Source organism: Rousettus aegyptiacus, unplaced genomic scaffold, assembly GCF_014176215.1.
Source record: "Rousettus aegyptiacus isolate mRouAeg1 unplaced genomic scaffold, mRouAeg1.p scaffold_m13_p_17, whole genome shotgun sequence".
NCBI classification, from domain to species: domain Eukaryota; kingdom Metazoa; phylum Chordata; class Mammalia; order Chiroptera; family Pteropodidae; genus Rousettus; species Rousettus aegyptiacus.
In genome coordinates this window covers 2930566-2944905 of record NW_023416292.1, presented here as the reverse complement: position 1 = coordinate 2944905, position 14340 = coordinate 2930566, and the positions used below count along the sequence as shown (strand labels likewise).

The following is a 14340-nucleotide window of genomic DNA, read 5'->3' as shown; positions in this document are numbered from 1 at the left end:
TTCTGTGTCCTCTCAGCTGGAAGCCGGCCACTCAGGCCGGTTGGAGAAAACTGAAGATTTATGGCTGAAGGTTCGGAAAGATCACGCCCCGCGTCTGGCCCGCCTTTCTCTGGAGAGCCGTTCTTTACAGGATGTCTTGGTGCATCGTGAGTCCTTGTTTTTTCACAAGTAAATTAGAAGAGCCTTCTGGATACTTGACGTTCTCATATTCAGTCTGGAGAATCCAAGTGTCCAAAGCTGCTTCCTTGTGAGCTGCCTAATCACCCCTAATGTGTTTTTGAATTCATAAAGTGTGTTTGGTCCTGCTATTTATAAAGTGCAAATAATAGGACCAAAGTTTGTTTAAATCAGACCAGTTAGGTTACTTTCTGCTGGTTTAGAATGATAACAGAATTCCATCCATCTCCCCATGAAATTAAGACTTCCTGCCTCTAGGCAAGTCCATGGCTAAGAATCTTCAGGAGGTTGCCCAGCAAGTTCCCATCCCGCCTGCCTTATCTCTGTCTCTGTACCTTGTAGGTAAACCTAAACTGGGACAGGAACTGGGCCGGGGCCAGTATGGTGTGGTATACCTATGTGACAACTGGGGGGGACACTTCCCTTGTGCCCTGAAGTCAGTTGTTCCTCCAGATGAGAAGCACTGGAATGACCTGGCTTTGGAGTTTCACTACATGAGGTGGGTCGGGTCTCATTCACCTTTGAGAAAAGATCCAGAGAAGCCAAAGCCTGGCATAAATTCTATACCGAGAGCTATACTGTACTGGCTCAGAACTGTGCTATCTTCACTGCCTTTTCTGTTTGCTTGCCCTTTCCCCACCATCCTAATTTCTCAAACTCATCCTACTGTTTGACTTTCTTCCTTAGTCCTTAACGCCTATCCATTTTTAGATTCCATAATTCTTCATCCTTGCTCAAGAGGCTATTCTCTTTGCCCTCCCTCTGTACTGAGGGCCATCACCTGTGGACCTGGACTAAGCTTGGTCTCAAGGTGGTTCCTTCCCAGGTGTGGTATGCCGTGCATTGTAACCTAAACCTCTCTCCTTCCCACCAGGTCTCTGCCAAAGCATGAGCGATTGGTAGATCTCCATGGTTCTGTCATCGACTACAACTACGGCGGTGGCTCCAGCATCGCTGTGCTGCTCATTATGGAGCGGCTACACCGGGACCTCTACACTGGGCTGAAGGTGAGGCAGGGCGAGGACAGAGTGAGACCCAGCTGGCAGCTAGATCTGCAAGTTTCTTTCTGGTGTTTCATCCTTTCTTGTTTGTTCAGAGCTTCTAGCTTTTATAGACATAGTTGGAAGAATCAAGCTTTATTACTTTTGTTTCCAAAAAACCTTAAAAATTTTTCAATCTGTTTTTTGGCCCAGTTCACAACTAGAGTACTTTTACCTCCTGTGGTAGTGGGAAAGAACTAGAAAAGCTTCCTATACCTCTGCTGTTCTCTTTTTTTCCTGTCAATGGATAAAGCCAGTTTTTGTTTTTTAGTCAACCCATATTTATTAGTGACTATTTGGATAAAGCCCTGTATTGAGCACTGTAAAGGGGTGTCAAAAGTGTAATTGCCAGGAGCTTTTAAGGAAATTATAGTCAGTAAATGTTTGATGAAGATGTAGTGTTTGAATTTGATAAGTATATCTTGACGGATAAAATTTGGGCAACTGGAAAGAGGCCATTCCAGGGGGAGGAAATAGCATAATGGCAATAGCGCTGGAAGGCCGATAAGGACACTAGTTTTATTGGAGCAGCTGGTTCATTTAGGGAATTGTTGGGGAGAGTGGCATAATGTGCAAAGAAATGTTCCATACAAATTATAGAGGATAAAAGTGTTAAGATTTTCCATAGAATTCAAATTCTGTTACAGACTATGAGAAGTTATTGAAAGATTTTATTTAGGTGAAGGTGAAATACCCTGAGTTGGATGTTGAGTTTCCCTCATCTAAAATAACCACCAAAAAGGAAATAGAGCGGCTACTTTTGTTCTCTATGCTGGAACTGAGTAGAATTGGGGAAAAGCTAACTCCACAACATCTAGGTAGGTTCTTTCTCACAGATTTCTCTTATACCAGTTTATATGGAAGCTTCCAGAAGTAGAACAAAGGAAGCCTTAGAAATGCTTGCAAGAGTCATGAGAAATCAGTATGATGAAGAAAATGATACCAAGTGGTTTTCCCTCTTCGTTTCAGAGGAGTTAAGCTCCACGTTCTCTGATGCTTCCCCCTCAGGTGGGCTGGAGAACCGTATCTGAGCTTTTTGCTGAATGATGTAACATTCTCCAGACTTCAGGAGACCCTTAATTGGAGGCTTGGTAGAAGTAAGATGAGTGACTTTGGTATTTAAATCCATAAAACCCAGACTGGCCCAACTGGGCCTACAAAGCAATGGATCTGGCTGAGGGACCTATAAATACTTACTTGGAGCCTCAAGGACAGTTCTAGAGTTTGTTTACAAGTTAGCACGAGCTCCTGCCTTTAGTCATGGGGTTGCATCTCTCCTAGTCACATGCGGGGATTCTCCAGCTGGCCTAAGTGCAGCCTTCAAGGGATTTTATCTGGCCTTTATAGCTCACCATTTTTTGCTTTTCCTCTACTTCCCTCTCCTAACTGCTTTCCTCTTCCATTTTTTTCCATCCATTTTTCTGTCTTGTATACCCTAGTGCAGTCAGTCTTTCAGTACTCCACACGGAGCTCTCAGTTGGTGTAAGCAAGGTGGATTGAGAAGTTGTCTTGTTAGTGACAAGCATGCTCTTTTGTCTCCCCAAGGCCGGGCTGACCCTGGAGACACGTTTGCAGATAGCCCTAGATGTGGTGGAAGGAATCCGCTTCCTGCACAGCCAGGGACTTGTCCACCGTGATATCAAACTAAAAAACGTGCTGGTAAGTAAGAGCTGTTTCCCCAAAACAACACAGCACCTCTGTGGGTTAAGTGACCTTTGGAAGGTACATGCAAGTTTAGCCACAGGAAAAGACTAGCGGGTAAGTAGTATGGTTAACAGCAGAGTGGACGGATAGTAATGCGTAGGGAAGACTGGCATCACAGATCCAGTTTATATTGCTTTAGATTTTTTTTCTCCCAACACTTGAAACAATTTAAAATTACAGAAAAGTTCATAGAGTGGTACAATGAAATCCCATATACCATTCACTCAGACTCATAGCCTCTCTTTTTCCTAGTGTAGTCTCCATATCTGTATCTTTCTCTCCCTTTCCCCCTCCCCATCCCCCCCCCACTTTTTTACTGAACTGTACAGAAGTTGCAGATAGCACGTCACTCCTAAATGCAGATATACCTTGTTTTATTTCATATTGCTTAATATACTTCACAGATACTGTGTTTTTTGCAAATTGAAGGTTTGTGGCAACCCTGCGTTGAGCAAGTCTATCAGTGCCTTTTTTCCAACAGCATTTACTCACTTTGAGTCTCTGGTCACTTTTTTTTTTTTTTTTTTTTTTTTTTTTTACATTTTGGTAATTCTTGTAATTTTTCAAACTTTTTCATTTTTTACATTTATTATGGTGATGTATGATCAGTGATCTTTGATGTTACTCCTGTAATTGTTTTGGGGCACCACAAACTATGCCCATATAAGATGGCAAATTTGATCTATAAATATGTGTGTTCTGATAGCTCCATTGACCAGCCATTCTCTCTTTCACTCCCTCTCCTCGGCCTCCTGATATCCTGAGACACAACAATATTGAAGTTAGGCCAGTTAACAACCTCACAATGGCCTCAAAGTGTTCAAATGAAAGGAATAGTTGCACATCTCTCACTCTAAATCAAAAGCTAGAAATGCTTAAACTTAGTGAGGAAGACACATTGAAAGCCAACATAGGCCGAAAGCCAGGCATCTTGCGCCAAGCAATTAGCCAAGTTGTGAATGCAAAGGAAAAGTTCTTGAAGGAAATTAAAAGTGCTACTCCAGTGAACACATGAATGATAAGAAGGCAAAACAGCCTTATTGCCGATTTGGAGAAAGTTCTATTGGTCTGGATAGAAGATCAAACCAGCCCCAACATTCCCTTAAGCCAAAGCCTAATCCAGAGCAAGACCCTAACTCTCTTCAATTCTTTGAAGGCTGAGAGAGGTGAGGAAGCTGCAGAAGAAAAGTTTGAAGCCAGCAAAGGTTCATGAGTTTTAAGGAAAGAAACTTTCCCCGTCACATCAAAGTGTAAGGTGAAGAAGCCAGTGCTGATGTAGAAGCTGAAGGACGTCATCCAGAAGCTCTGGCTAAGATAATTAATGAAGGCGAATGCACTAAACAACAGATTTTCAGTGTAGATGAAACATCCTTCTATTGGAAGAAGATGTCATCTAGAATTTTTATTGTTAGGAATAAGTCATGCCTGGCTCCAAAACTTCAAAGGACAGGCTCACTTTCTTGTTAGGGGCTAATGCAGCTGGTGACTTTTAAGTTGAAGTCAGTGTTCATTTACCATTCCGAAAATCCTAGGGCCCTTAAGAATTATGCTAAATAGTCTATGGTCATGCCACCCCAAACAAGCCCAATCCTGTCTGATCTCGGAAGCTAAGCTGGGTTGGGCCTGGTTAGTACTTGGATGGGAGACCACCTAGGAAGACCAGGTGCTGTAGGCATAAAAAATAAAAAGTAAGGGATTGTAAACTGACAAGGTCCTTGCAATCTGTGAGGTCAATCAAGGTTTGCCTCACCTAAAAAAAAAAAGAAAAAGAAAATTATGCTACATATACTCTGCTTGTGCTCTATAAGTGGAACAAGAAAGCCTTGTTTACAACATGGTTTGCTGAGTATTTTAAGCCCACTGTTGAGATCTACTGCTCAGAAAAAATATTCTTTCAAAATATTATAGCTCACTGGCAATGCACCTGGTCACCCAAGAGCTCTGATGGAGATGTACAAGGAGATTATTGTTGTTTTCATGTCTGCCAACACAATATCCAAACTACAGCCCATGGACCAAGGAGTAATTTCAAAGTCTTATTATTTAAGAAATACATTACGTAAGGCAATAGCTGCCATAGATAGTGATTCCTCCGATTATCTGAGCAAAGTAAATTGAAAACCTGAAAAGGATTCACCATTCTAGATGCAATTAAGAATATTTGTGATTCATGGAAGAGTTAAAATAGCAACACTAACAGGAGTGTAAAAGAAGTTGATTCCAACTCTCATGGATAACTTTGAGGGTTCAAAACTTCAGTGGAGAAATTAGAATTGGAGCTTGAAGATGTGACTGAATTGCTGCCATCTCATGATAAAATTTTAATGGGTGAGGAGTTGCTTCTTATAGATGAGCAAAGAAAGTGATTTCTTGTGATGGAGTCTACTCCTGATGAAGAAGTTGTGAAGATTGTTGAAATGACCACAAAGGATTTAGCGTATTACATAACTTAGTTGTTAAAGCAGCAGCAGGGTTTGAGAGGACTGACTCCAGTTTTGAAAAAAGTTCTACTGTGGGTAAAATGCTATAAACAGCATCACACTGCTACAGAGAAATCATTGGTTAAAGGAAGAGTCTATTGATGTGGCAGAGTTCATTGTTGTCTTATTTTAAGAAATTGCCATAGTCACCCCAGTCTTCAGCAACTCCCATCCTGATCAGTCAGCAGCCATCAACATTAAGGCAAGACCCTCCACCAGCAAAAAAATTATGACTCACTAAAGTCTCAGATAATGATTAGCATTTTTTTTTAGCAACGATGTACTTTTTAATTAAGGTATACACATTATTTTCTTAGATATAATGCTTTTGCATTATACTTAATAGACTATAGTATAAACATAACTTTTATGTGCACTGGAAAACCAAAACTCCATGTAACCCACTGTATTGCAACGTGGACTTTATAGAGGTAGTCAGGGATGAACTGCAACATCTCTGAGGTCTGCCTGTGGTCAGCTTGTGTCTGCTAAGAAAAAGGACATTCTTCTAAAATGCCATTGTCACACCCAAGAAATTTAACATTGATATAATACTATTAGTTAAAATACTATCGGTATCAACATTTTCCAATTGTCCCAAATATGTCCAGTTATCTCAGATGTGGTCAGATTATTTGTTTGATCCAAGGTCCAACCCAAGGATCATGCAGTACATTCTGTTGACATGTTTCTTTAGCCTCCTTTAATCTAGAATCGTCCTGCCCTTTTTTGCTTTTGTGACATTGATATTTTAAAGATTCCAGGTCTTATTATTGTTTAAGGTTTGATCAGAGGGCCTGAATGAGGGCTGAGATGGATAAATAAATGCACCTTAAAAGAGAAGATAGTCATGAACCCACCAGTCCTATTATCTAAATTACAAACAATCTTTTGACATGCTTCTTTTGAAAATAGATTATCACTGAGGTGTTCTGGCAATACTTAAATGATGTATAAAGATGCAGCAATTTGAGGAAAGGTCTTCCTAAATATATAGGCTGAAACCTAAGGCTTATTAATAACCAAATAAGACACAGATTTATCCTCTTGATCCTTTAGGAAAGGAAACCACAGGGAATTCAAGAAACTTGCCTCAGCTGAGCAAAGGACTTTCTTAGCAACTTTCTTAGCAACCTTCTGACCTGGAGAGTGAGGTCAGAGGAGAATAATCAGGAACTAAGATACTTTCCTCAGTGTTCTTAACTTATTCATTCTTTCAAGATATGTTGAGTTCCTGGTAGTTTTAGGCACTGTGGTAAGTGCTGGGAATCCAAAGATGAAAACGGCAGTCCCTGCCATCAGGCTTACAGTCTGTCTGGGCAGAAGACAGTGCTAGGAATGAATCTGGAATGAATCTGGAGGTGAGATTAACTACTTCTGTGAGGTAGATACCTCCTTGTGAGTTTGGGGATGCAACTGTCTGCAGGCCCAGACACAAGGTGACTCTTGCCCTGCTTTGTTGGCAGTTGGACAAGCAGAACCGTGCCAAGATCACTGACTTAGGATTCTGCAAGCCAGAGGCCATGATGTCAGGCAGCATTGTGGGGACACCAATCCATATGGCTCCTGAACTTTTCACAGGTAAGCCAGAGGGCATGGAGTGGGCTTGGGCAAGGCTCTATTCCATAACCCTGAGTGCTACCCCTTGAGCTAAGAGTTATATCTACAAGTACTACTGGCAGATCTGGCACAGGCAAGGGAGAAAACAGAACAGAACGGGAAACCTAAGACAAGTAGGAGGAAAAGTGAAGAGGTAAAGGAGTCAGAAAGAAAAGTGCAAATAGGAGTCAGCAACTATGCTTTTGGTTGTCTCTCTGGGCTGTTAGTGTAGTAATTGCCATAATCAACCAGTTATTTAATCATAAAGTATCGATTGAATAGTTCCTATGTATTAGGAGTTGTCCTGAAGTGCTAATTAAATGCTACATAATGCAATGTTGGCGTTCAAAGAAGGGATAAACGAAGGTTGAATGATGGATAGTTTTCTGGTACAGGTGAGCTTTTAGGTAGAACTTGAGTCAGATCTGGAAAAATTGGTGGGAAGGGAACTCATTTATTAAATATATATGAGCTAGATAGTGTATGTTTTTCCATATATTTTATTCCATTTAATCTTCACTACAATTCTGTGGTGATGCTGATGCATTTTTATGTCCATACCATGGATAAAGTTAAGTCAAGGCCAGATTGCTGAAGAAACTACCTCAGAACACTGACGAGAAGTCATGGAGCTGAGATTGGAATCTAGCTCTTTCTGTCTCCACAGTTTAACCATGAAGGAAAGAAAATTCTGGAGAATAGGAAATGTGAGGAAAATTGCAGAATAGAAATAAGCATGACAGGAAGGAAATCCATTTGGGGGATAATAGGCAAACCAGGTTGGAGATAAAATACATTGAGCTTGAAATTCATGCAGAAGGCTTAATGTGGAAGAATTAAGCTGCTATTGAGCTTTTGAGCAGGTAAGGAATGAAAAATGTTTCTGGAAGATCTGCTTACAGCAGTAGGGAGAGGGGACTTGCATGGCAAGAATCAAGGTAGGGAAATAGTGGGGGTTACCTCCAGGATTTTGTTGGAAGTAGTACTGAAACAAACAAAAAATGACATATTTGAGATAATTCAGAGGAAGAACAGGTAAGATATTGTTATTAACTTGGTTCAGATGATGAACAGAAAAAGAATGACTCAGCGATGACTCCAAGGTTTTGAGCCTGAGTGGAAGAGGAGGGTTGTATTATTATTGTGGAAGATGAAGAGGTAACCATAGTGTTGGTAAGAGTTAAATTAGCAGTATATTTGTATTTCTGTCATCAGCCTCATGCACAAGTCTTCCCCTAACCCTTCACTGAGTGATACTCATGAGAATTAGGAGTTAGCTGGAGAGCCATGGTCCTACTCATGTAAGAATGAAGTATGCAGTCATCATTTTTCTTTCTCTAGATTTACTTTTTTTTTTAAATTTCTGTTCCCAGTGCTATTATTTTATTTTGACTACTTTATATTTAGATTCCTTTGATTGTTTCTACTACAGTCCATCCTATTGCTGTCAGAATAGTCTTTCTAAAATACTTCTGTGTGACCTCTTACTCTAAAACATAAATGACTTCCTGCTGTCCACCGAATCCACTCTTCTGTCTGACTTTAAAAACCTTTATATTCTGGTCCAACCTACCCATCCACCTGTATTTCCCAACTTTATTTCTGTAATACGACCTTTCGGGATTAATCTTTTTGACAATTCCATTGAATTAAAAGGCCGTTTTCCTTCTCCTTTTTCAGATTCTAGTCTTGGCTCTCTTAAACTCTAGCTTTGACTTTCAGTGCCATAGTTTTTTCTGTTATAAAATGGGCATTATGAATGTGTCTTGCCTAACATGGTTGTTACAAGAGATAATAGATATTAAAGACTTTAGGGAAAAGTGTGTAAAGTCCTCTACAGATGCAAATTAGTGGCAATGCTGTTGATTCCTCTCCCTGGCTCACTGCTTGTTATCATCCTTTCTTGCTGTAGGGAAGTATGATAATTCCGTGGATGTCTACGCTTTTGGCATTCTTTTCTGGTATATCTGCTCAGGCTCTGTCAAGCTCCCTGAGGCATTTGAGAGATGTGCCAGCAAAGACCATCTCTGGAACAATGTGCGGAGAGGTAAGAGCCACAAGCCCTACTTTGTCCTAATTCCCCCGTTGAGAGCAGACCAGGCAATGCAGCAGGTGCCTCTCATCACCATGTATACATTTAAATCATCGTGGAATCCAGAAAAGCCACTTAAGTCAAACCTTTGATTCCAGCCAGCATTGTACTAAACTGTCTCAAATAGGCATTTTCCTTTAAAATTTCCAGTTCTTCAACTTCCTATGCCAGTGTATTATAGTTCTTCATCACTGTTACTATTAGGTTCTAACCTAGACATTTGCCATTCAAGACAAAGATTATTCCAACTGTTAGCATCCTGAGTGCCATCTGAGTCATCAGCCTGTGAGCTGATCATGCCTCTTGGGTGTATTGGTTCCCCTCTTACTGACTGTGGTCTTATTTCCATGCTCCTTTCTCTAGGGGCCCGCCCAGAGCGTCTTCCTGTGTTTGATGAAGAGTGCTGGCAACTGATGGAAGCCTGTTGGGACGGTGACCCTTCTCAAAGACCTCTCTTGGGCATTGTCCAGCCCATGCTCCAGGGCATCATGGATCGGCTGTGCAAGTCAAATTCTGAGCAGCCAAACAGAGGACTGGATGATTCTACTTGAAAGCAAAGACTTTTCTCTTCCATTCTTTATTTCCTTCCTTTCCCTCACCTTTTGGCTATGGGAAGAATTTGACAATTGTTCCTTACAGAGAGCTTCCTAGGGAATTGATGCTTGCTAGGCGGTTTGAGACCTCCCCAGGCAGAGATGACTCCCAGATAGTGCAATCAGATGGCTGAACATATTCAGCAGTTCACTGGTGCCCCAAACTGTCCCTTTAGCAAAAGATTATCTAGGACATTGGTAAAAGCTGGAGAAGGCAAAGTTCTGGCCTCAGAACTGAAAAGGAGGCAAACGTTACCATTGTCTGTTCACCGTATGTTTTTTAAGACAAATGGGACACTATAATTGCAATAGTATTAAAAACTGTAATTTTCATAATTTTGGCTTTAACTAAGAATAGTGTGGTTTTATCTAGTCAGGACTTTTAGAAAATTTGAGCTTAGTTCTGGGATTGTGAAAACATAGGAGCAAAGATTAACTTGTGGCTACCTGGTCCCTGCTATCTGTACTCAGGTTGCAACAGCTAGAGGCTGCAGTGATGAAGCTAGAAACAAAGCTATCTGTTCCTTACAGTGCCAGTGTTTACATTTATAGGACCACATAGCCCTGGCTTCTGCAGGAGGGTTTCATGGTTACATCACTAAGAGGCCACAAAAAGAAAAATGTGTGTGTGTGTTTGTGCGTGTGTGTGCGCGCGCGCGCGCATGTATAGGCTAATGGATTTCAAGTTACTGCAGCCCCTGGAACAGAGTCTCTCCTGCCCTTGGGTCTTGATTTTTTTTCTTTTTGTTCTCAAGATAAGGAAGCACCAGTTAACATGGTACTTAGCAGTTTGTGTCTGAGTAAAACTGACCCAGCGTGAAATATTTGGTGACCCTGAGAAGTGGGCAATGATCTGGAGGCCGTGGCCTCCATACAAACCCACTAGAAGGATACCAGCTTGTTTTTTAAAACTTAAAATCAGAAACTCTTTTTGTGTTTGAATGTAACACACTGATATTTTTAAACTTGATCAATGAGCTTTTTAACCAAGGTTTCTTCTGCAACTTGTCCCTTCTTTTTACCTTATTTTAAATATAATGTTAGAAGGAATGAACTAGCTGAAAAAGAAGAATATTCTTTGTAGTTCTGTGTGTGCCCCTTTTCCCTGCGTGTCAGTGTCTTGGAAGGGTCCTTTGCAGTTGGGAGGTTAGGTGCGTCTTCTGGAGTTTGTCATGGAGTATAGATCAGAAGAGAAATTCTGATGCCAGTCAAAGGAAGGTTCTGGAACAATTTAAACATTGATGCATCTTAGATGTTGACTTCAAGCCTCCCTCAATCAAAATGGTCCATTAGAGTTAGAAAAACATAGATCAAGGACTAAATAGTGGAGAGTAGCTTCCTCCCAACTCCCCAGTCCCCAGGCACTGCAGTTGTTCCCTAGTACCTGACCCCAAACTGTGTGAAACAGGTCCCTGAGCAGATGTTTAAGATAATATGCAGATTTATTATTGGAATTTTCTAGGGTTGTTTGTGACAGAATGACCATCTTTTGAACATTAACAGGGTATGAATGGAGTCTACAAGAAATGTTTCTCATAACTTTAAAGCTCAATTTTTAACTTTGGTTCTTTTGGCTCTGATTATATGTTTGAACATAGTAGCCTCCTAAGCACTTGTAGCCCTTCAAAAACTCAACATAATGCTCAAAACCTTGTTACTTGCAAATGATAAAGTAACTGACCCAGTGTCTTTGGGTTCTGTAGGCCCCAGCCTCCTTTGGCTGGAATGTTCAGTACATGTCTCAGACTTTTTAACACTCATTTAGCTTTACATCAGGTCACTCACTATTCTTGCCAGCAGTAACCCCTTGCCTTGTGGGGACTGTGATGGGCATTCCAAGAAGCCAAGTTACAAAAGAAGAGGCAAGTAGTCTCTACTTGCTGAAAAATCAGTGTAAGTCTTTCTGTATGACATTTCAAGAAAGATTTTATAGTGTTCCCTTTTCCAGACTGTCTTTCTTTAGCTAGCTGTGATCAGGAGTCTGTGCCCCTGTCATGAAGGCCACATTCCTAATATTCTTTGGAAGTCTTAGCTCATACCCCTACTCACAGATAAGACGGTGGGTTTTTCTCCATCCAGAGTCCCTTTGCAGTTTGTCCTTTATAGTTTAGTCTGCTCAGACACCAGTTTTCTAGCAGTTTCCCCACATTTTTTGATTGAGAAGGAAGGGATGAAGTACTGAAAGATGAGTAGTTGTGTTATAGTTCATTAAAGAAAGAAAAGGTGCAAAATATTCCTGGGAGTCTCCTCCAGGCCAGCCAAAGCCCACGTGTAGGTATTTGGAAGTGTATTTAAAGACTCAGCAGGCTGAGTGCAGGAATACATATGTATAACAGGTGTGTACTTTACTTTCGTTTTATAACATTATCGGCTAATTTTGGATTCTTTGTTCCTTGGCACCCATTATTAGTAAAGTGATGGAATGCCGTTAAATGTACTGTACTGTATATTACTTGGGAAGACACTAGGTTTTCAAAGAAGTCTGGTGGCACTTGGGCTCTCAGGGGCTCAGAAAAACCAAAGTCTGAAGATTTTACCTTATGGCTTTGGGTGTATGTGCCTCCAAGTGGTGAGGTAAGATTGTGTCTGGGGGAGGAAGAAGGATGGGATGAAAGAATTACTCTTACTATGTTCTGTCCTTCTAATCAGCTTAATTAGGGCAATTTACCCCAACCTGAAAAGGAATGTCACCTGGCCATTTTTAATGCACTTGAAGTCTGATCACTTATGTTCCTTCAGAACTGAGTGAGGGACCTTCCTGCAGAGCAGTTGGAAGAAATGATGGAGTCTGCAGCCAGGAGGGGCTGACCCTGTGCCTAGGGAGCCAGCAGAAAGGTTAAAGAATGCTCTTTTGGGTGAGGTTTCCACAGACATGCCCAAGTTCCCTTGATCCTCTGCGGAGAGAAGCTCATTGATTGAGCAAGCCTTGGGAAGGAGAGCTGCGCGGGTTCTTCCCAGACCAAAGAGAGTCACTTGTGACTCCATCAGTTTCATGGGGACAGAGCTTAGGCAGCAACTTCTCCTAATTTTTAACACTAAAATTCAAGGGAACAGTGGAGGAGAGGATGTATTACTACCACAGATAGAAGCAGGTGAATGGTACAACTTTCAAGCGGTACCCGCCAGCTCTCCAATGCATTATTTTTTTCGTCTTTGCTTGAGGTGCCAAACCTGTTGTAAAAGTATTTTTCATACAGGAGAAGTGGTTTGGGGTGGCAGAGCTGCAACGTGATAATTGCACTGAATGACACTTTATACTTTGGTTTATTATTCAGCACTGAGAGCCAAGGGGGGACTGGTGGCTACAGTAGCACTTGCGGGAATAGAGACTCCCTCTGGCCTTGCTTTGGCAAAAAGGCCTGTTTGGTGTTCCATCTGGCTAATGGGGAACCTCCAAAGTCCACCCTGCATCAGAGCGGGCTAAGCGGTCCTCCAAGAGCTTATTGCCAAAAGAGGAGTTGCTTTGAGTGTTCAGAACTTGATTTTTGGATTTGTTGAACCAAATAACCCACTTTCTCTTTAAAAGAAAAAAGTTTGTCCTAAATTTGGAGGTGGAGTGGGTTAGGGCTAGTGTGGATGTTAAGGTGGGTAAGGAAGGAGTAACCTTGAGAAAATCGTATTGCAAACTCCCTTGGGGATTTCAAGTGGCACTACTGTTTTAAAAAGGGTTTTTTTTTTTGTTTTTTGTTTTTTGTTTTTTAATTTCATCTGCTTCGTTAACATCCAGTCCAATTGAGATGATGGCAGAGACTCTGTGTGAGCACCTGGCACTAGGAAGGCCATCTTCCCTAAAGGGGTGAACACAAAATTGGTCTGAACAGCTTGTTGTCTTTTGTCTTTATGTAATGGTTTTGTTTTAAAGCTCTAATGTTTATTACAGTGTTAAGTAAAAGTGTAACATACTAAGTGTGTAGAATAAAAGTGCAATAACAAGAGAAATTACTTTGGCACAAACTTCAGTTCTAACATTCTCTCCTTTCTTGTGCTGTCTCTTTCCATTTGTTACATTTTCACACTGTTAGAGCAGGAATTGTGTGTGTGTTTAAAAGATGCAACTATGGGCTAAGTCTTCATTTAGTGTATTTTTGAAGGTGTTTTGGGGTTTGGTTTTATAGAGTATTCTGTATACTTGTTGGGATGCACAAAATACCAAATGTGCTGTATAATAAAGATCACATTAACGTTTTAGGTTTGTGTGTGTTTGGCATTTGTTTCCCCTTACCACGCTCGGTTAACATGAGGCTTCCTGTTCTCTTCCCTGTCTTTCAGATGTCTTTCCGTTTGCCTTAGAGATTGATGGGACATGTCACTCCCCCATAGATTGCTCTTTCACATACTTAACATTGCCACTACTGGAGGGTGGGGCGAAGGAGTGGGAGGTGGGTCAGCTGAGAAGGCGGGGCAAGGTATGGTGAAAACAGTTTATTTTTCGGAGCCTTTCCTGGATTCACACCCTTTTCTTCAGCTTCTTTTCAAGACAAACTTGCAGCATTCTGAGTTCATGCATGAGCCTAGCTATTCTTTATTACACTGAGAGAATCTGGAGATGCAATCTATACCAGTATATCTGCGTTTGGAATATTTGAATTTTGTATTTTGGCTCACTCCACTTTCAGATTTCCTTGTTAGGCAGGCACCATCATAGGCTACTACCA

The 14340-nt window shown here is 41.2% G+C and overlaps 1 protein-coding gene and 1 pseudogene across 2 annotated transcripts in view; both read left to right on the top strand.

Annotated features, from left to right (window-relative positions):
- DSTYK (dual serine/threonine and tyrosine protein kinase) overlaps positions 1-13873 on the top strand; it is a 50313-nt gene extending 36440 nt beyond the window's left edge. For both annotated transcript variants that reach the window (XM_016140573.2, XM_036234416.1), the window contains 7 exons: positions 17-146; positions 520-676; positions 1052-1184; positions 2763-2876; positions 6868-6982; positions 8913-9047; positions 9456-13873. In XM_016140573.2, coding sequence (XP_015996059.1) covers positions 17-146; positions 520-676; positions 1052-1184; positions 2763-2876; positions 6868-6982; positions 8913-9047; positions 9456-9643 — 972 coding nt within the window. In that variant the 3' untranslated portion in view covers positions 9644-13873. The remainder of the gene's footprint in view (positions 1-16; positions 147-519; positions 677-1051; positions 1185-2762; positions 2877-6867; positions 6983-8912; positions 9048-9455) is intronic.
- LOC118612994 lies at positions 4478-4596 on the top strand (annotated as a pseudogene).
- Positions 13874-14340: the final 467 nt, after the last annotated feature.